Source organism: Rhineura floridana, chromosome 5 (assembly GCF_030035675.1).
Source record: "Rhineura floridana isolate rRhiFlo1 chromosome 5, rRhiFlo1.hap2, whole genome shotgun sequence".
NCBI classification, from domain to species: Eukaryota; Metazoa; Chordata; class Lepidosauria; order Squamata; family Rhineuridae; genus Rhineura; species Rhineura floridana.
In genome coordinates this window covers 142,665,098-142,687,850 of record NC_084484.1, presented here as the reverse complement: position 1 = coordinate 142,687,850, position 22,753 = coordinate 142,665,098, and the positions used below count along the sequence as shown (strand labels likewise).

The window sequence follows — 22,753 nt, the reverse complement described above, 5'->3', positions numbered from 1 at the left end:
AGGCAGCAAAATAAAGCTTCTTTGCTGTCCTTACCGCTTTTGTATACAACTTATTGGTGGCACTTACCAAAGCATAATTGTATCCACTGGGAGTTTTCCTCCATCTGCACTCCAGCCTCCTCCTCTCATGTTTCATCGCTCTCAACTCCGGGGTATACCACGGAGCTGTATGAGCTCTACACCGGAGGGGGCGCGCGAGAGCGATCATGTCAATAGCCCGGGTCAGCTCCGTATTCCACAGTGCGACCAGGGCCTCGACAGGAGCACCGGTCCTATCAGCCGGAAAATCTCCCAGAGCCCTCTGAAAACCTGCAGGATCCATCCGGCTCCGGGAGAGGATCAACTTAATAGATCCTCCACCTTTGCAGAGGGAAAGAGCCGCTGTAAGTCTAAATCTCAGCAAGCGGTGATCTGTCCATGACAATGGGGTAGATGAAAAACACCCCACCACCAGATCACCGTCTCCATGTCCAGTGGCGAAGATCAAATCAAGAGTATGTCCTGACACATGCGTTGGGCCGGTAGAAAATTGAGACAGCCCCATTGTTGTCATGGAGGCAATGAAGTCCTGAGCTGCGCCAGATAGGACAGCCTCAGCATGGACGTTGAAATCCCCCAGTACCAAAAGTCTAGGGGATCTCAACAGCACCTCCGAGACTACCTCTGTCAGCTCAGCTAAGGAAGCTGTTGGGCAGCAAGGTGGACGGTACACCAACAGTATTCCTAGTCTGTCTCCCTGGCCCAATACAAGGTGGAGACATTCCAGACCAGTCGCCGTCTGGACAGGGTGCCTGGTGAGAGGGAAAGAACTTCGATAGACCACAGCGACCCCCCCCTCCCCGGCCCTCAGATCTACCACAGTGCTGAACCAAATACCCGGGTGGACAAAGCTGGGAAAGAGCAACTCCTCCCTGATCAGCCACCCAGGTCTCGGTTATACATGCCAGGTCGGCACCCTCCTCCAGAATTAAATTCACTGGGCTCAGCAACTAGTACTAGTTTGGGGCTGAAACACTGTGGGGTGGTTATTTATTTATTCATTGTTATACTTGTTCAGTTATTGGCAGAGAGATAGTAATACTTCTATGTTCTTTTGACTCTTGAGTGATTGCAGTCTGCTTCTCCTCATTCCCAGTACAAAAACTCTGAACCATTAACACTTCTCTCACAATATTTATTTTATAAACTTAAATGGACTAAAAACTGTGTCTAACAGAGCATATTTACTTCTAAGTAGTCCCACCATGTTCAGTGGGGCTTACTCCCAGGCAAATGTGCACAGGATTGCAGCAACATTAAGCAGCAAGTAAAATAACTTGAAGGAGTCCATAGCACCCCCTCTAGGATGTGCACCTTAACATTGTGAGGGGAATACACTGACTGAATGAAATAAAATAAAAGGAAGATGGAAGCAATACACTGAAGAACTATATAAAAGAGATGCAAGGGTGTCAGATTCATTCACAGAGGAATCATATGATGAAGAACCAGAAATTTTCGAATGTAAGGTGAAAGCTGCTCTTAAAATACTTGGAAGAAACAAATCACCAGGAATAGACGGCATAGCAATAATAATAATAATAATAATAATAATAATAATAAATTTAATTTCTTCATCGCCTATCTGGCCAATGGCCACTCTAGGCGACTTACAAAATTGTTAAAATACAATTGATAAAATACAGTAATACAATATAAAAACAATACATCTGCAGCAACAATATTAAAATTGGGCAGGAGGCATTACAGTTATAACAATTAACCCTCCCCGGATACTGAGACCGAATCTCTCCAAATTTTGACAAAAATTTGTCAACAAATATGGAAAATAAAACAATGGCCCACAGACTGGAAGCGTTCAATATACATCCCAATTCCAAAGAATGGGGATCCCAGGGAATGCAGTAATTATAGAACTATTGCCTTAATATGCCATGCAAGTAAAGTAATGCCCAAGATTCTACAACAAACGCTCTTACCAGATATGGAGCAAGAAATGCCACATGTCCAAGCTGGATTTAGAAAGGGAAGAGATACCAGAGATCATATCACAAACAAATGTTGGATAATGGAATGGACCAAGAAATTTCAGAAGAAAATCACCCTGTGCATCATAGACTACAGCAAAGCCTTTGATTGTGTAGATCGCAAAAAAGTATGGAATGCTTTAAAAGAAATGGGGGTGCCACAGCATCTGATTGTTCTGATGCACAACCTATACTCTGGACAAAGGTACTGTAAGGACAGAATATGGAGAAACCGATTGGTTCCCCATTGGAAAGGGTGTGAGGCAGGGGTGTATTTTATCACCCTATTTGTTTATATGCAGAACATATCATATGGAAAGCAGGATTGGACCAAGATGAAGAAAGTGTGAATATTGGAGGGAGAAATATAAATAACTTAAGATATGCAAACGATACCATATTAGTAGCAGAAACCAGTAATGATTTGAAATGAATTTTGATGAAAGTTCAAGAGGAAAGCACAAAAGCAGGACTACAACTGAACGTCAAAAAGACTAAAGTAATGACAACAGATCTATGTAACTTTAAAGTTGACAGTGACGACATTAAGCTTCTCAAGGATTATCAATACCTTAGCACAATCGTAAACCAAGATGGAGACAATAGTCAAGAAATCAGAAGAAGGCTAGAACTGGGGAGGGTAGCTGTGAGAGAACTAGAAAAGGTCCTCAAATGCAAAGATGTATCACTGAACACTAAAGTCAGGATCATTCAGACCATGGTACTCCCAATCTCTGTGTATGGATGTGAAAGTTGAACAGTGAAAAGTGGATAAGAGAAAAACCAACTCATTTGAAATGTGGTGTTGGAGGACAGCTTTGCGCATACCATGGACAGCAAAAAAGACAAATAATTGGGTGTTAGAATAAATTAAACCAGAACTACCACTAGAATCTAAAATGATGAAACTGAGGTTATCATACTTTGGACACATCATGAGAAGACATGATTCACTAGAAAAGACAATAATGCTGGGAAAAACAGAAGGGAGTAGAAAAAGAGGAAGACCAAACAAGTGATAGATTGATTCCATAAAGGAAGGCACAGACCTGAACTTACAAGTTCTGAACAGGGTGGGTTATAACAAACGCTATTGGAGGTTGCTGATCCATAGGTTTGCCATAAGTCGTAATTGATTTGAAGGCACATAACACACACAGTCCATAGCAGAAGCTGACATTTCAAACCAAACTCTTGAACCAACATACCTTTTTTCTTTCAAATTTATTTCAAATGAAGTAATTTCTTGAGCTCCATGGACTGTTTCATTTTTTGTTTTTCCATCCTCTGTGCCCCCCACGTCTGTTTTCCCATTCTCTTTTAAGACTGCAATGAAGCAAAAGTATTTAAATAATAAGGTGAAATGAAAATAGGAGAATGTCCCCAATCTCAAACCCTTCATAAAGACGTCAAGATGAGACGACTCTCTCATAAAAACCCACACTGGCATTTAAAATGTTGACATGATAATCACAATATAGTGAAATAAAAAAGAAAGTGATGAGACAGGGGGAAGGAAGCAAATTAATCATGAAGCTCAAATGACTACACTTTTATTTTTGTTGCTCTGCTGCCTTCCCTCCCTTAATCCCCAATAACCACTAAAATACATTCCTGCCTCAACTGCATTTAGCACACTATACAGTCACCAAATTCAATGACTTATTTTTATTTTGATAGTGTTCACAAGTGACCTGCATCTGATCCGCACTCCATGTTTAATCCGACAATCTGTCAATTTGTTGAAAGGATTTAAATCAGAAAGTTTAGACTGTCACAGAAGTGGTGCTTTTAAAGATGAAGAGAGGCTTTATATTCTAGCTCTAAGTTTTCAGCACACTGAAATGTTCATTAAATCACTAGAGTAGAGAAAAGACTGAAAATGCATGTGAAGCTAATCCATCCTTTGGAAATTCTAAAACTAGACTAGGTGTTAGAGTGGTTTTTTAAATAAAAGGCTATGTTCTAATTTCCAGCACAAAGTACTGGGAAACACAGAGAGGGACTCTACAGCTTCTTAATCAAGGAGACAAAGGAGCAGAGTGTTTCCCCTTTGCACCTTAAATTCTATATGACTTGGCAAGTGAGGCTTGTGGAAAATGTGATGAAAGATATACTTATCCGGTCCGAGTTGTCACGGCATGAAATAAAAAAACACCCAAAACAGCCATTAAGAAAGCTATCAGCTGCTCCTTTTATAGTCTACATCTTCACACTTGCCCTGTTTGTGAACTGACTGACAGCCCTGTTTGAAATCTTTTGATTAAGTAAAAGAACAGTCCCTAAACTTCCTTTTCAATCAAAGGAACTTCAGTTTTGCCATAAACAACAACAACAACAACAACAACAAAACGTACAAGCAAGTTGCATTAATAATGCATGCAATCTTTTAGGGAGGGCATCAGCAAGGTGAAACCAAAAAAGAGTTCTTCAGTACCAGCCAGATAAGGTTGAAGAGAAGACTTGCCTTAACTTTCCACTGCAAAATCCTAACTGTCTTAAGCCCCAATAAAGTCTATGGACTATAATGAATGCTATACCTAAGAAAAAATACTGGTCTTAATAACATCAAGCTTCATCTGAAAATAGTGCTTCTTTTGTAATAACCAAATTATTATTTTGTGACAAAAGAGACACGGAGATAAAGAGAAGGTGATTATTAGCACAGTACTATGCATGTTTAAGATGCAAGTCCTATTGAATTCTGTGGGGCTTTCTCCCATGTAAGTGTAGAACTGCAGCCTTAGGAGCTAAACGTATGTGCAACCACTAATATTACTTTATCTTCGTATTCACAGAAAACGAAGCTATCAAGAAGCATACCTGCTGTTTCAGGATCTGGTTTATAGTTGTAGCTGAAGGACAAAGCACTGCCCCGCTCTGTCACCTGGTAAGGGAAAGAACTCTCAAAAATATCCACACCTCTCTCAATGAACTCCAGCACCTCATCTGGCCTGCCAATACCATGGATTAGTCTGCAGAAAATACAGTGACAAAAGCCATTTCATTTATTGCAGTCTATTAATTCTATACACACAACACATTACTTTTCCAATTTTGTTTTAAAATTACCAGAGCGTTCCAATTAAAAACATAACATTCAATTATAGCCAACAATAAAATCATACATACATAATTATAGCTAATCCCAAACAACTTTGTTGGGTACTGAGTAAAGCATATCCCCATAAGTCTGACAGAAGTGACTTATGTGATTTAAGGGCAAGATCAAGCCAAAGGCGCATCTAGTTAAGCATGCTCTTCTCACAATCACCAACCAGATGCCTATGAGAAGTCTGAAAGCAGAGCTTGAGTGCAACAGTGCTCTCTCCACTTGTGACTCTAAGCAGCTGGTATTATCTCCAAATGCCTACAGGGTTAACATCAGTGAATTTAATCAGAGAGAGCTTACTCTATATAATCCCTGCAGCCATCACTAAAAAGTCTTTGCCTTGACATCCAGTAACAGATGTGAAGGCCCCAGAGCTTCACCTCCCTGCCATTTCCATTATTGTTTATCATATCTACAGCATGTTTCATAGTCCAAAAGATGAATTCTCATCTTATCCATTTGAGTTCATATGCTAATACCTGAGTTACTGGCTTGTATGCCTTTTCTTGGCTCATGATACACTGTTCTTTAAAATGGAGATGAAGTAAACAGTCTCAAAGTCTGAACTTCAATTAGCACATAACAGTTTGATGGATCGATGAAGATTCTTTTTCACAAGAGATGGATGTTCAGTGCATATAGCACTGGAGGTGTTCCAAGAAAAAAGACTTTCACATAAGTAGTCAGGTGGATACAGTGCACCAGCAGAAGTAAAAAAAATTGGTCATTCTTTTTCAGAGTGATACACATATTGCCATAGATGCATGGCTAATATAGGGTTGTGTCAGGAAACAGGACTGAAATCTATGGTATGTATGGCTTTGGCACTGACGATTTCCAGAGGAAAAAAAATCTGTTTGGCTCTCAGGAAGCCACTTACCACTCTATATTCTGTCAAGATTCATACAGAAATAGATGGCGGAAGGCTGTCAACTGTAATATAATGAAATTGGGGATTTCTCCACTGGAATATTTATCTTTAGATGCAATGAAGGCAAAACCAGCATTGCTCCAAATTTTCTGTGATATAGATCATCAAAATTTGATATGGCAAGCATCTAAATTTTGTTCTCCTTCCTTTTCAAAGCTCTAAGTACATAAAAGTATTGGATTCACTTTACGCTGGTTCATACAAATAGATTACCTTCTACCCAGTTAAAGAGGAAATATAATAAGCCATCTCTTTTAGAGGCTTGCTGGCCTTGTGGCTCTGGGGACCTGAAAACCATATTACATGTATTGTTGCATTCTAATTTGTATCATATTAGGAGAGATATTGTGTGTTTTACTGTTCAGCTGATAACACCTCTGCTAAATACTGAAAAGGTTGCAATTTTTTCCACATTGCAGTTAAGGGTTAACTCAGTTAACATGTATCTGATTTAAGCTACAGCCCTGGTTTAATTTCATGTTGTTTACTTGTTTTTGTTACAGCCATCTGTTTATTTAGAACAGGGACGGGGAACCTGTGGCCCTCTAGTCTAGATATTGTTAGAAACAACTTCCATCAGTTTCAACTAGCATGGGCAATAACGGGAGTTGTAGTTCAAAATATCTGGAGGGCTACAGATTTCCATCCCTGATTTAGAAAGTGTCAAATATTGTGTTTTCATTTGTGTAAACTGGCCAACAACTGCAATAAATGTGTTCATTTATTATTTGGATTAACTAAACCCAAAATCCGCAAGTATAAATCACTTTACTAGTAAACAGACAAAAATTGTTGTGAAATGGGAGATAATAGTACTTCTTGCTGGGACTTCTCTAGTTAAATAATTATACCCCTCCTCCCCCCAAAAAAGATGAATGGTTTTGCTGGCAGTCTGCATATTTCTCTTTCAAGCCCACCAGATCACATGAACTTGTTTCACCCTTAGTAATTTCTTGCAAAAACATTTTCCCATCAGCCAGCATTATAAAATCCCCTTGGGACTCAAAATGCAGCTGGATTCACCCATGCTTCTTATGCTACTATTAATGATAGTGATGCTAAACTCCAAAGATTCAGCTGGCAGCTTTGTCAAAGACTAGGGAGGTGTAGAAACAGCAGTTCTTTTCTCCCTCAGGAATAATGGCCATGCTGACAACTGAATAAGCTAATTTAGGTCAATGCATTTAGCAGGTGACAATAAAAATACACAGTGCCATAATAAATTGAAATTTTAGTAAAAACTTTTCTGACCATAGTTGAAAGGCCATACAAACCTTACAGAATGAGTTGTATTTATTTTTATGCTTCCTGTATAGGAAAATGCTATTCAGTTAACACAGCCATTATATAAACAATTAACATTTGAAGTTCCTTAACAGCAACCTTTATAACAGCCATCAAGGTGACTCCTTAAAAAAACAAGCTGATGTCTGTCAAAATTTGACAGGCAGATTTTCCTCCCCCATCACTTCAGCCATTTTCATTCCAGGCTGAATGCAATGGGGAGGAGGGCAGTTTGTGCAGGTAAAGTTGATGCAGATGGCAGGGTAGTCATAGAAGGAATACAGAGTGCTCATGCAACTCAAGCAGCCGAGCTTGGGTAAGAAGAGATGGGAGCTTCTATCTTTGCCCATACCTCGAGGACCAAACCATGTTATAGATTTGTCAAGGACAAATCTCTGTTAAAACTAGGTTACTAGCTTAGCAGATAGTGGGAATGCTATGGATGTAATTTATCTTATTTCAGCAAAGCATTTGTTTTTGTGAGCAACCTGGTTAAACACAGGCTGGATGACAGGTGGATTAACAACTAGCTGGAAAACCATACTCAAAGAGCACTCATCAGTTGTTCCTCGTAAACACAGAGGGAGGTTTTGAGTGGGTGCTGCAGGGCTCTGTCTTCGCCTCAGTATTCTTCCAACATAGATAAAAAGGTAGAGAGAATCATCAAATTTGCAGAGGAAACAAAACTGGAGGGATAGCTAACACCTCAGAAGACACAAATAAATTTGAAATGACCTCGACAGAATGGAAAATTAGGCTGAAACAAACAAAATGAAATTCAGCAAATGTAAATTTTGCATTTAGGCAAATCAAATGTACAGGCTGGGGGAGACCTGTACTGCCAATAGTACATGTGAAATTAACTCAGGAATGCAGCAGAATATGAGTCAGCAGTGTGATGCAGCTGCAGAAAAGGCTAATGCAATTTTAGCCTGCATTAATAGAACCATAATTTACCAGTAACATGAAATAATAGTTCCACTTTATTCTATACTCAGCAGACCTTATATGGAGTACTGTGGCCAGGTCAGGGCACCACAATAATAAAGATGGAGATAAATTGGAATGAATCCAGAGGAGGACAACGAAGAGTATCAGTGGTAAGGAAAACAACTCCTATGAGGAAAGGTTGAAGGCACTGGGTATGTATAGCCAGGAGAAGACAAGACTGTTGGGGGAATATGATGGCACTGAAATAGTTTGAACTACCTCTTTTGCGCCTATGCACAGATTCAAGGTTTCTTCACTTGTCCCTTAAGCCTAAGGCTGTATAGAGTCCTTGTATGAAGCAACCTTACTCATCTAGACTCATGCCTCAGCAGTGAATCTAATACAGACAGACTTTAAGAGGAAACTCCCACCAGAAATCTCTCAGGACTAGGGAGAAATCAAGATGAAAAAAACGGAGTTCCACAGCGGAAGGAGTTTATGCTTTTTATTGACTACACATTTCTATATGAGTATATATGAGCATACTTTGTCTAAACCAGTAAATGAATAAATCAGAATTAATCATACAACACAAAACCCAAGATTATTAAGTAATGCAATATATTCTTATACAGTCTAAATAGTTTCACACATACATATATAACTCAGCAATTAGGCAAACTGACAGCATTATGACTAGTCCATGAGACTGGTAAATAACTGCGTTTGTGATCTCTCTTTATAGTCTCCCATCTCAAGATCATCTGATCTACTACTGCATCATCTTGCTGTTCCCACAATCTTTTCTCAAGGATTCATTCCCACAGATTTGTCATAAACATTCTCATGGGACAGTCTTACAACAAACACCTTTCCATTCTCATAGATTTCTGTTTCATAAACATAGATGTTCCCAGAGATTTATTTCAATTCATAGCTGAACTGGCCAGGTTACTGCCGGCCATTCAGAAAATCCTAAGAAGGTATTTCCTGTTCTCTTCACTGTTTATGTTCTAACACAGACTTGTTGATTTTAGAAGCTACTATCTTGGCTGTACGCCCAGACTTCCTGGAGGGGGAGAATGAGTACAGAAACACTTGTCTATAAACCTATATAATGCACGTATTATTTAAAGGGGCCTACTGCTGCACTTTTCAAACACCTGAAGGCCTGTCTTATAGAAGATGACAAAGACTTCTCTGCTGTTCCAGGAGACAGGACTAGATCTAATGGGCTCGAGGATAGATTTCAGTTGAACAGTAGGAGAAATATATTGAGCATAAGAACAGTTTCACAAGAGAACCAATTACCTAGAGGGGTATTCGGGTCCCCCTCACTGAATGTCTTTCTTGTTCTTCACAGGCAGGATCAGAGGTAACTTGGTCAGGTTTCCTTTCACCATGACCTCTCTATGATCCAGACTCTGTGTTGGATGCCTGGAAACTGGGCAAAGCAGGTGAAGGTGTTTGGAAACTGGGCAGAGAAAGTCTCCATCCCTGTTGTACAGCCCTTCAAGCACAACCTGTTAACATCTTGTTCGTCTCTTGGGGACCAGTTATACTCTAGATAAGTGGAATGGACGAGGAGCTATGGAGCTGGAGATAATCTCTTTCCCATTGTCCCACCGCCTAGCATGGGGTTGGGGCATCCCCAAATCAAACTACTTGCTTAGATGCTCCTACTAATGCAGCCACTGACATTTGGAACGCTGTACAGATTGTGTTGATTTAGTGCCATGAAGCTCTATAGATACCTGTGACATCACTAATAATGACATCTCATCCCCCCTCCTACATCCCTGCCATTTTGTGACTTCCACATTGTTTTAACTATTTAATGTCCAGTTCTTCCTTCTCTACTGATCAAATGTAGCCCTGAAGAAGTAGAAAAATGTGGAATGCACTAGCAAAAACTGCCTCTTCCCTTGCAGCAATCTGCCAGTAATTTATTAACTTTTTATTTTCTTTGAAAGCTCTGTCTGTTTTCCAGTGCTGAAAAACAGAATCTCCCAAAGGAGGAGGGGAGTTTATTAAAAAGATATACTGCCAAGGGAAATTTTTTGCATTTTTAATAACCCAGATAAGCTCTTGGGGTGATTTTCTTCTACAGCCAGCACAGATACCAAAGTTAGTATTATTCTGCTGTTGAAAAGGGGAAGGGTATTTAAAGTAGAAGCAATACAATTCCCAATTGCAACCAAGTGTTATCTTCAAATCACAGGCAAACACAAACCAAAGTTCCGCCACTTACGTATTTTGCAAGCTTGACACAAAATGACTAGAAAAACACACAGAAGTTTCTCATTAGCATTGGGCAGTGGTGCCCAAGCCTTCTGCCAAGAGACACAAAAAAGGAGTACCAATGTCTCCTGGACACTGGGGATTTGCAGAGTGAATTTATGTCAATCTGCAATTCCCCACCAAAGTTCCTCACTCTGAAATACGCTAATTTCTATCTGCACCGCCAACAGTTTAGTGATAAAGTTATCAGGATGTTTTTGCTCAAAGAGTCAGGTGTAATTTGGTGAAAACGTTCCCCACACTGCAAAACATATTAATCCAACCTATAACCCCTCCTATATTCTATTCTATCATCAAAAAACCTTTGGTTTACGAGCATTGCTAAAGGCTCAGAGCTTGGAAAAGTTACTTTTTTAAACTACAACTCCCGTCAGCCCCAGGCAGCATGGCCACTGGATTGGGCTGATGGGAGTTATAGTTCAAACAAATAACTTTTCCAAGCTCTGTTCCTATCAAATTTCAAAAAGCAGCTGTAGTGAATGTGCCAGGGGTGCACGAGACCACGCCTCCTCTCTGAGACATTGTACTGGCCTACAAATTTGTGAAAATGCAAACACAATTTGGATTGGTCTTTCACAGTCCAATGCACTTCCTGTGTAGTTTTGAAGAATTTAGTAACATGTGCCTATCTCTGATTTATATTATGAACCATCCTATTTCTGCTTCACAGCATTTGCCTCAATTCAGAAGGACTGCCTTAACACATTCTGAAGTAAAAATAATAATACATATTGACATCCAAGGCAGGGAGGAAAGTGTTATCCCCATAAGACCACTAAGTCCAGAGTCTAAAATTACCTAACTGCACCACTGAGTATCTCATCCTACCACCAAATCAAGGAGAAAACCAGCTTCCCTTGCTCTATCACTAACATGTCCTCCCCTGACATGTTCCTCAAAACAAGAAAACAAAAATCCCTGCAGACAGAAAAGTGGCATATCAGGGAGAAAGGACAGTATAGACCTAATTTATAACCACAGTTACACCCCCCACCCTTCTTGAGGTTAGCAAAAGCACAATTCACAAGGAAACCTTACAAAAATTATACTGTTCAACTCACAAATGCTTTGTTTACATGCCTGCCAATTTTCATGAAGTTATTAAAAAACTGAGAGAGAATCCACACGTTGAAGTAAAAAATGGCATTTTCTCTCTCCTTTTAGAACTGCAATTCCCCATTCCCCCACCCCGGCCTGTCTGGTATTCTGATAAGCACAAGTCACTAGGAAACCTCACCAAAATTATACTGTTCAACTCAGAATCACTTGCTTAACAAGGGTGCCAATTTTCATGGGGTTATTAAAAAAACTGGGGGAGAATCCACAGTTTAAAGACAGAAACACAGACTTTTCAGTCTAGTGGCTATTTTGTCTGTGCTTCTAGAACACTGGGAGGGGGAGGGGCGGAGCGGGTCAATCCATGCATGCAGTGCATAATCATAGGATCCCATGTTAATTGCCTGACACATAGGGCAGGGCACACCCTCAACTTGGTTTTGCTCCAGATGGAGAAAGGAGTGGTCTGGAGATGGGGGTGGTGGATGTCACCTCATTATCATGGTCAGATCACTTCCTGGTGAAGTTTAGACTTATGGCTCTGATCCTTCCCTGCAGGGGTGGTGGACAGATTAAGGTGGTCTGCCCCCGGAGCCTAATAGAATCCACAGGATTCCTGAATGCCCTGGGGGAGTTCCCAGTAGATAGAGCAGGTGACCCTGTTGAAGCCCTTGTCACTCTGTGGAACAGTGAGACATGTCGGGCTCTTGACACAGTTGCCCTTGAGCTCCCTCTCCGGCATTGTGGAGCCCGGTTTGCACCGTGGTACACCAGTGAGCTAAGGGCAATGAAACAGGCTGTATGACGGATACAGCACAAGTGGCAAAAGACGTGCTGTGAGGCTGATCGGGCATGAGTAAAACATCATAACCGTGCCTACTGTGTGGCAGTGAGGGCGGCAAAGAAGGCCCACTTCTCTGCCTCTATTGCATCTTCAAGTAGCCGTCCAGTGGAGCTTTTCTGTAATGTCAGGGGTCTGTTGACATCAACTCCAGGAAATGGAGTTTTAGACCCTTCGGAGGCCCACTGTGAATTGTTTGCAAGGCACTTTAAGGGTAAAGTTGCTCGCCTCCATAGCAGTCTTGATGCCCCATATACATCTACTGTAGTCCCCAATGAGATGTCCAGTGCAACGTCTCCTGCAACTCTTGGGAACGGTTTCAGTTGATGCGGCCTGATGACATAGACAAGGTGCTTGCGATGATGCAGCCAGCAACATGTCCTCTTGACCCTTGCCTTTTTGGGTTTATTAAAGCTTGCCAAGGGGGGTTGACTGAGTGGATCCAGCGTGTGGTCAATGCATCATTGCATGAGGGAGTGGTCCCAGCCACCTAGAAAGAGACAGTGATCCAACCACTCCTGAAAAAGCCCACCCTGGATCCATTAGTTGTGACAACTACTGACTGGTTGCAAATACCTCCTTTTTAGGGAAGGTGATTGAGAGGGTTGTGGAGCAGCAGTTGGAAGTACTCTTGGATAAAACAGATTATTTTGACCCATCCCAGTTTGGGTTCAGGCCTGGTTATGGGACTGAATCGGCCTTGGTCACCCTGATGCATAACCTTTATCGGGAGAAGGACAGGGGGAGTGCGACCCTGTTATTCTTACTTGATCTCTCAGTGGCTTTTCATATCATTGACCATGGCATCCTTCTGGGCTGACTTGGTGAGATGGGTATTGGAGGCACTGTTTCACAGTGGTTCCAATCCTATCTCCAGGGTCGCTCTCAGAGAATACCACTGGGTGACTGTCTTTTGGCCCCCTGGCAGTTGTGCTATGGGGTGTCCCAGGGTACCATCTTGTCCCCCATGCTGTTTAACATCTATATGAACCCCTTGGGAGCAGTCATCAGGAGTTTTGGGGCGAGGTGTCAGCAGTATGCTGACGATACCCAACTCTATTTCTCCGTACATCTGAATCGGGAGAGGCCGTGCAAGCCCTTGACCGCTGCTTGGACTCGGTGGTGGGCTGGATGAGGGCCAATAAATTGAGTCTGAATCCTAGCAAGATGGAGGCACTGTGGGTTGGTGGTTCCCGAGTTCGGATAATTGGCCAGTTGCCTGTTTTGGATGGGGTTGTACTCCCTCTGAAAGAGCAGGTCCGTAGTCTGGGGGTGCTCCTGGATTCATCTTTGTCGCTAGAGGCTTAAGTGACCTAAGTGGCTAGGAGTACCTTTTACCAGCTTTGGCTGGTAAGACAATTGCAGCCATTTCCAGACCAGGATAGGCTGACCACTGTTGTCCACGCACTGGTAACTTCCAGGCTGGATTACTGTAATGCGCTCTATGTGGGGCTGCCCTTGAGGTTGGTCCGGAAGCTGCAGTGGTGAGACTGCTCACTGGGGCAGGGTATCGCCAACATGTCACCCCGCTGCTGAAATAATTGCACTGACTGCCCATGTGCTACTGGGCCACGTTCAAGGTTCTAGTTTTGGTGTGCAAAGCCCTATACAGCTTGGGACCAGGATACCTGAAAGACCATCTTATCCCTTATATACCCAGTCGATCACTGCGCTGTGCAGGTGAGGGCCTCCTGCAGATACCACCTTATCAGGAGGTCCATTCTGCACAACATAGGAAACGGACCTTTAGTGTGGAGTCACCCACCCTGTGGAATTCCCTCCCCTTAAATATTAGGCAGGCGCCATCTCTGTTATCTTTTCGGTGACTTTTGAAGACTTTCCTCTTTCAACAAGCCTTTTAAGTTGAGACCTATCCCAGTCTGTGTCTGTGTTGGAATTGCTTTTAATATTTTTTTTATATATTAAACAATATGTTTTTAACCCTTTTTTAAAGATGTTTTTAAAGCTTTTTTTTTAAAAAAAGTTTTTAAAGGTGTTTTGTTTTAACATATGTTAAGGTCTTTTTTATGATGTTTTGATGTGTTTTTAGCGCTCTTGTTTGCCGCCCTGGGCTCCTGCTGGGAGGAAGGGCGGGATATAAATCAAATAATAAATAAGTAAAATTTAAAAAATTAACTAAAAATCAATCATTGTGGGTTTTTTTACTTCAAACCCCCAAAAGGCACATCTCCGATGACTGGGCTATCAAATGGGTCCACTACAAGTGTAGTAGCTGCCATAATTATTCTTAAATTAGAGGTGAAAAAAATCAGGCAAAAACAGATTGGAAAAAGTACACTGTGCTACCGGGTTGTCTTGGGGCAAAGTTTTACTTCAATCTCTGAATTCTCCCTGGATTTTCTGAATATCGCCATGAAAATTAGCACACTTTTTAAATAAGTGTTTCTGAGTTGAATGGTATAAGATATGTTGTTTTCTGTTACCATTTGGGCTTATGCAAACTGCCAGAAGGGCATGGGGGTAATTTCAATTGAACATGGTAGATCACCTACAGAATATAGGCGCTCTTGTGCCTGTATAATTTAGATCCTTTTTTCCATTGAAAAGATCATCAAACCAAACTGGTTTTGTGACAAGTTTAAAAACCCAAGTTCCTTCCTTGAAACTATTTCAATGACATTATTTGGGTTTGGTTTCAGCCATGAGGAAACATCAAACTATAAGGCTGGAAGGCAGGGAAATGAATGAATTAGTCAGCCCTTTGTTCTGATGATGCAATGATACTGTATGGCTAAATCCAAATCCTGTCAGCCTTCCGGTTGGTGGGCCAGATCCTTATCTCTCCCACTCCCCGTGGGCCAACTTTGACATGTAGACAGGACCATCTACCTGTCAGACACCAGATGTCATATTAACATAATAACATGGCACTGAAAGTGTATCTTCAAAGAAGGTTGCTATAATCCTGATTGGTCTTCAACCTCCTTTGAAGACATACTTTCAGCACCAATCAGCTGATTGGTACTGGAAGCATATGCCTGCAAAGAGGCTCCCTGTAACTGCTGATCAGCTGATTATCAATACAAGGAGCCCTTCTGAACTCTCTGTGGAGGGGAGAATACTCCTGTAAGGAAGCTTTTTCCCTTCTGCAGAGAAATCAGCTTTGAATACAAACTACATCATCTGGGGAAAAAAATGCTATCTTTAAAAATTGAGCTTCCCTCCCCCACCCCCGAACACAGTTTATATTCAAAGCGCTGGTGGAAGCATTCTGAATACAAACTGCTACCTCCACACAATCTGATTGCACTAGGAAGTTCCTGAAGGGGAACTCCCTAGAGATGCTGATCCCAGCTGATTGTTGGGGCTTCAGCTATGCAAGGCTCTTTTCAAGATCCAACAATTAGCTGAACTTTTGTGCTTGCAGACAGCCCTGCCCTGTGCTTTGAAGCCCCGACAATCAGCTGATAGTTGCACCTTCAAAGCACTTTGCAAAGGGCTTTGCAGATGCCCTGATCAGCTAATCAGCAGTGCCTGCAACCCCCTTTTTTGGGCCAGCCATGACATTACCTGCCTCATACTTGATGTCATATCAGTTGTAGGATAGGTGAGCTTGGCTTGGTCAAAATGGCCTGGCAGATCAAATAGGGAGGACTGGTGGGCCTAATGAGACCCATGGGCTGGAGGTTCCTCACCCTGCCATAAATTATCAAAATCTGACTGTCAGCATAAAATGACACATAAAACAGCAGCTATGATCTGGAGATTTAAACACCTCAGGAGCTTTCTGAATATCTACACTACATGGGCTTTTGATCAAATTTACACTTCAATCTCACCTTGGTTTATCTTCTGGTAGCATTGCTGTAACTGAGGACAAGAGTTCCAGCTTGGTCTCCTTGGTCATGGCATTTCCTTGAAAGCTGTCCAGCAGGAAGCCAGCCACGGGTCTCTTGGCTGTCTCCTTAGCTGATCTGAGCCTCTCTTCCAACACATCCCCACCTTCAATGACCCCAATTATCAAGCTCCGTTGCAATTCCTGGTTTGGAAGAAAGTTATAAATGTAAGATAAATACACCCTTTGGCTAAAAAAGAATCTGGCTGCAAGGTTTTTTAAGGCTGCAATCCTAACCCCCATTTACCTGGGAGTAAGCCCGACTTAATTCAACAGGACTTAATCCTGAATAGACATGGTTAGGATTACATTGCTGATATTGACTGATGCCACCATTGCACAGCCATATTTGAGGCTGATACCAAAAGGAGAAAAAGTTCAGCATGGAGCATACAGGGTAAGCAAATGAATTGGGACATAGGAAAAATCACTTTACCATTGCCCTTGGCTTTCTCCCATTATCTTACCAACAGTTACCTTCATGGTGCTTAAATAAGAGCTTAAGTACACATAATGTAATGGTCTAAGACTCTGTTCCCAGTAACTTAAAGCTGATCTCTTGCACTAGGATTGCTATGTTTTAAGGAACAGCTACTACTGGCTCTGGCAGACTGAGTTTCCTATTGCCAGAGAACCATACCGTTCTAGACTGTCATTACCTTATGAAGAATCTTTAGAGTGATTAAGGAATTCTTCATGCTTCAGTCTCCCCAACACAAGAGCTAAGCTCATTTTCCAAGAAAGCATAATGCCTGAATGGTACAGTGAATGTCCTTTTTGGGAAGCTGCTGTGTTCATTAGCATCACAAGGCATTCACTAGAGGCTGAGATATTTCTTTCACAATTATCACTCTTCTCCACCACGAAGATGACTTGAGGAATGTATGTGTATTTTATCAGGATTTTTATTGTTCTATGCTGTTGTTGATGTTTTTAATATTTGTTATAAGCTGCCTTGAGTTTTGGAGATGCAAGATATAAACATTTTAAAATAAGTTACAAGGGTTCACAGAAATTAGTCTCTACATGAGAAAGTGTGAAGTAGCACCAGTTGATATTTGTAGCAATGAAGCCTGTGGCTGCAGTACACAGCTTTAAGGGACTGAAAATAATCTCTGCTTGCTATGGCATATAAAGTTAAATTAATAAAACAAAAGAGATGGAGACTTGCTTACTGTCCTACCCAATGCAGATAAAGGGCAAAGAATGTGGGAGAGGACGATACAAAGACAGCTTACTCAGATATATTTCTACTAAGGTATACTTGTTCTGTTCTGTAGATAAATATTGGACTTCAAAACTACCCAAGCTGTTATGCCAAGCTATTGTATGCTCCAGGAACACATGTTCTGGGAGACTTGCAAGGCTCAACACAGGTGCTGCAGTAATGGGTCAAATAAATGTAGGTCTTACTGGAGATTTCTCTTGCAGTTGTAGACACTCATCCAAAAAGGACAGTGATCGATCAACAGACTTTTTGGCCCTCTTCTTAGAGATTTCTTCTCCAACAGTGTCCCCATCTGAGAGACACTGGAACCAGTCTGGCTGAATAACGCTTTGGAGGGCCATGAACTTGGATGGCGTTATTTCCATCCGCCCTCCACATCCCCATATAGAAACTGTCTGTCAGAGACAAGGAAACAGAGACAGTTTAAACTGAGAAATTAGGAAATAACGAATGAATGATAAAAATCTTGGAACAACACCTATACAGCTTGAAAACTCCCAGCAGAATGACACTTTATGGCAGTACCCCAGGCTTTATGGCAGTGGAAGTCAAATTCCCACCTCCCCTATGTTTCGTTCAAATTGCCCCATATTCTGACTTAATCATGACGTGCATTTCCCTGTCCCTGCCAGCAGCAGCCAATAATGTGAAGCAGGGGTAGAGAAATGCACATTGCAATGACAACAGGACAAATGAACAGCTGAACTAGAAATTTGCACAGAGGTTGGGGGACACTCGGCATAGAACTACTGTTTTGAAGAGTAACCCCACATTCTCCATAAAGTGTAGTTCTATCCTCAGCAGTCCCTGTAAATTGGAGGTCTAATCAGTAGACTTATCATATACAGGCACAACATGCAATGTCTGCATCAAGTGATGACTTGCACATGGAAAAGAACTATTAATGTTAACATTGGTTTACTGTCGAATTACGAATTATGGAATAGTCTCCCTGAGGAGGTGCGCTTGGCGCCGACACTACCATCTTTTCAGCGCCAAGTTAAGACCTTTCTCTTCTCTGAGGCATTTTAATGTAATTTAATTTAATTTTAAATTGTTGTAATATGATTTTATATTGTACAGTTTTTATATACTTGTTCTATTAGATTGTGTAATTTTATTGTATTTTTGATGTTCACCGCCCAGAGAGCTATCGCTAGTCGGGCGGTATATAAATTTAATAAATAAATAAATAATAAATTGGTTTGGATCCTATGCTTTTACTCTGTGAATAGAAGGAGCTTCTGTTCATGGAAGAGAGTTGCAATTCATTAGCACAACTCTCCTGCCATTAACAAAACTCCCCCCCCTTTTCAAATGAAGGTAGTTCATACATTCAACTGAGAGTTGTAAGTAATGTCTATGTACCTGTGAATCAGCATCTGAGATCTGCTCTAAACTCACCACCACAATAATAAGACTAGCAAAACTAACATATCTCACAAGGAAAAGAAAGAAAAGATGTGATGGGACCAAATGCAAAAATGTAGGAGACTTCAAAGACACTCAGAGGATGGTTTATTTGCCCAACACTTTGAGTCTATTGACTCTTCTCCATGTACAATGGATTTAGCTCTTTGAAAAGATAATTCAAACTGTCTTCCATAGATTGTTTGTTGAGCAACTAAGGCTGCAATCATATACACACTTACCTGGGAATAAGCACCACTGAACTCTATGAAAGTTACTTCTGAGCAGACATGAATATGACTGCACTGTAAAGTTGCTCCTGTAGAGGAACTAATAGACTCAAAATACATTGGGACAATAAACTATCCTCTGTGCATGTTTGTGGTCTCAGGTCATTATTGCTGTAAGAACTGCAACATGGAGTGTAGGTATTAACTTCTCCTGAACTCTCTGGAACTGCCATTCCCTCATCCATAAAGTTGCCACCCTCCATGATCTTTTTCTCTCTCAATCTTTTTAGTTATTCATCCTCACTGAACCCTGTGTTCCCCATGACACTGTTGCTGCCCTCTCCTTTAGAGGCCTCTCCTTCCACATTCCCCACTCTGATGACTGAGGTGGTAGTGTTGGACGCATTTCAAAATCCTGCCAGTTCCCGCTCCCACCCCATTCCTTTTCTACTTTAAAGTTCAATCTGTGAAGCTCAGTTCCCCCTTGTCATTTCATTTCATCATTTATTCATTGGCATGGCCAAGTATGATTGTCTTCCAAGATAAGGTCTTTAGAGGTGGGTCCGTAAGTGACTGTGGAGGCCAATTCTGGATCCACACAGCCTCCTACAGTGAGGACATAGGTTTCCAGATGGAAGATGGTCACAGTGAGGATTTGCTTGATGTGCCTTCTGCTTAGCTTGTTTGTCCCTTTCGCCCTGTACTCGTGCTTCTTCAAAGTCCATAGCACCTTTGATAATGGCCGACCTCCAATTGGGACACTCATGGGCCAAGGCTTTCCAGTTCTCAATGCTCATGTTACATTTTTGTAGATTAGCTTTGAGAACTTCTTTAAACCTCTTTTGCTGTCCACCGATATTCCGTATTCCATCCTTAAGTTGGGAGTAAAGGAGCTGCTTTGGAAGACGGTGATCAGGCATTCGAACAACATGGCCAGTCCAGCGAAGCTGATGTTGAAGAATCATTGTTTCAACACCGGTGGTCTTTGTTTCTTCCAATACGCTAACATTAGTCTGCCTATCTTCCCAAGTAATTTGCAGAATTTTCCAGAGGCAGCGTTGGTGGAATCTTTCAAGAAGTTGGGAGTGGTGTTTATAGATGGTCCATGTTTCACAGGCATACAGTAAGGTCGGTAGTACAATGGCTCTGTAAATAAGCATTTTGGTCTCCCTGTGAATATCCCGATCCTCGAACACTCTACGCTTCATTTGGGAGAATGCAGCGCTCGCAGAGCTCAGACGATGCTGAATTTCAGTGTCAATGTCAGCTTTTACAGAGAGTTCCCCCTTGTATTCCTGTGTTGATGTTGTATATCACCCCCCTGGCTCCCTCTTGGCCTTCTTCTCAGACCCTGATGCCTAGCTAGCCTTATTCCTTGATAATATCCCCAGTCTGCTTCTTGGTGATTTTATTATTCATGTTAATAATAGCTCTGACCTAGACGCATCTGTTCTCCTCTCTCTTGCTGCTTATTTCAGCTCTCACCTCTGGACTCACCCTGCCTCCTGCTCTGATCTTCAGTCTACAGATCCAATGGTCTTTTCTGAAGTGTTGTGCTCTCCTCTGTTGCTGCTGCCTGTTTTGTATACTTTCTTAATGCTGCCTTCAAATGACACCATCATCAACTCTTGGCATGCTTGCTCTACCCTCCTAGTGTACTGTTAGTTAGTTCCTTCCATCCCCATCCCTGGACCACTGCTTCCATTCAATATCTTCACTCAATTTCTCATGCAGCTGAATGCCTCTCGAGGAGAATGAAAGAACCTGCCGACTTCATTTATTATATATTCATGCTCTTCTCCTACTTGTCTGTTATCTACCTGGCTAAGCAGCACTGCTAGATCCTTCTGATCCACACTGACCCTGGGAATGCTCAGCACCTGTTCTCTATGAGGCTCTGCTAAGGCTGCCCCACCATCTTATCCCCTCTTCTCTCTCTGCCTCTTTCGATGACAAAGAAAAGGCAGAAGTGCTCAATTCCTACTTTGGCTCAGTCTTCTCCCAAAAAAGGGCGTATGACCCTCCCGGGAAACATGAAGTAGAAGGGTCAGGATTGGACCTTGAGATTGATAGACAAATGGTCAAGGAATATCTAATCACTTTGAATGAGTTCAAATTGGCAGGGCCCAATAAACTGCATCCTAGAGTATTGAAGAAACTGGCTGAAGAACTCTCAGAACCGCTCTCTATTATCTTTGCAAAATCATGGAGGACCGGTGAAGTGCCAGATGACTGGAGGAGAGCTAATGTTGTCCCTATCTTCATAAAGGGCAAGAAGGAGGAACCGGGGAACTACAGACCAGTCAGCCTAACATCAATCCCTGGAAAAATTCTGCAGCAGATGATAAAGCAGTCAATCTGTAAGCACCTTGAAAACAATGCAGTGATTACTAGGAGCCAACATGGATTTATGAAGAACAAATCCTGCCAAACTAATCTCATCTCATCTTTTGATTGGGTAACCTCGCTTGTAGACTGTGGGGATGCTGCGGACATAATATATCTCAACTTCAGCAAAGCTTTTGACAAAGTGCCCCATGATATTCTGATTAGCAAGCTAGCTAAATGTGGGCTAGATGGAACAACTATTAGATGGATCCACAGTTGGCTCCAGAATCGTACTCAAAGAGTGCTTATCAATGGTTCCTTCTCAAACTGGGCGGAAGTAACAAGTGGGGTACCGCAGGGCTCGGTCCTGGGCCCAGTGCTCTTCAACATTTTTATTAACGACTTGATTGAGGATGTACAAAGCATGCTTATCAAATCTGCAGATGATACAAAATTGGGGGGCATAGCTAATACCGTGGAAGACAGAAACAAAATTCAAAGGGACCTTGATAGGCTGGAGCATTGGACTGAAAACAACAGAATGGAATTCAACAGGGATAAATGCAAAGTTCTACACTTAGGAAAAAGAAACCAAATGCACAATTATAACATGGGGGATACTTGGCTCAGCAGTATGACATGTGAGAAGGATCTTGGAATTGGTGTTGATCACAAGCTGAATATGAGTCAACAGTTCCCCTCTATTCAGCACTGGTTAGGCCTCATCTTGAATACTGCGTCCAGTTCTGGTCTCCGCACTTCAAGAAGGATGCAGACAAACTGGAACAGGTTCAGAGGAGGGCAACAAAGATGATAATGGGACTGGAAACAAAGCCCTATGAGGAGAGACTGAAAGAACTGGGCATGTTTAGCCTGGAGAAGAGAAGACTGAGGGGAGATATGATAGCACTCTTCAAGTACATGAAAGGTTGTCACATAGAGGAGAGCCAGGATCTCTTCTCGATCGTCCCAAAGTGCAGGACACAGAATAATGGGCTCAAATTGCAGGAAGCCAGATTTCGAATGGACATCAGGAAAAATGTCCTAACTGTTAGAGCTATACGACAATGGAACCAATTACTTAGAGAGGTAGTGGGCTCTCCGACACTGGAGGCATTCAAGAGGCAGCTGGACAGCCATCTGTCGGGAATGCTTTGATTTGGATTCCTGCATTGAGCAGGGGGTTGGACTCGATGGCCTTGTAGGCCCCTTCCAACTC

The 22,753-nt window shown here is 41.9% G+C and overlaps 1 protein-coding gene across 1 annotated transcript in view; it reads right to left on the bottom strand.

Annotated features, from left to right (window-relative positions):
• The window catches only part of QTRT2 (queuine tRNA-ribosyltransferase accessory subunit 2), a 40,452-nt gene that overhangs the window by 5,566 nt on the left and 12,133 nt on the right, over positions 1-22,753 (bottom strand). The window contains exons 5-8 of the mRNA XM_061628359.1: positions 17,752-17,961; positions 16,283-16,482; positions 4,851-5,002; positions 3,236-3,353 (exon numbers count right to left, since the gene is read on the bottom strand). Coding sequence (XP_061484343.1) covers positions 3,236-3,353; positions 4,851-5,002; positions 16,283-16,482; positions 17,752-17,961 — 680 coding nt within the window. The remainder of the gene's footprint in view (positions 1-3,235; positions 3,354-4,850; positions 5,003-16,282; positions 16,483-17,751; positions 17,962-22,753) is intronic.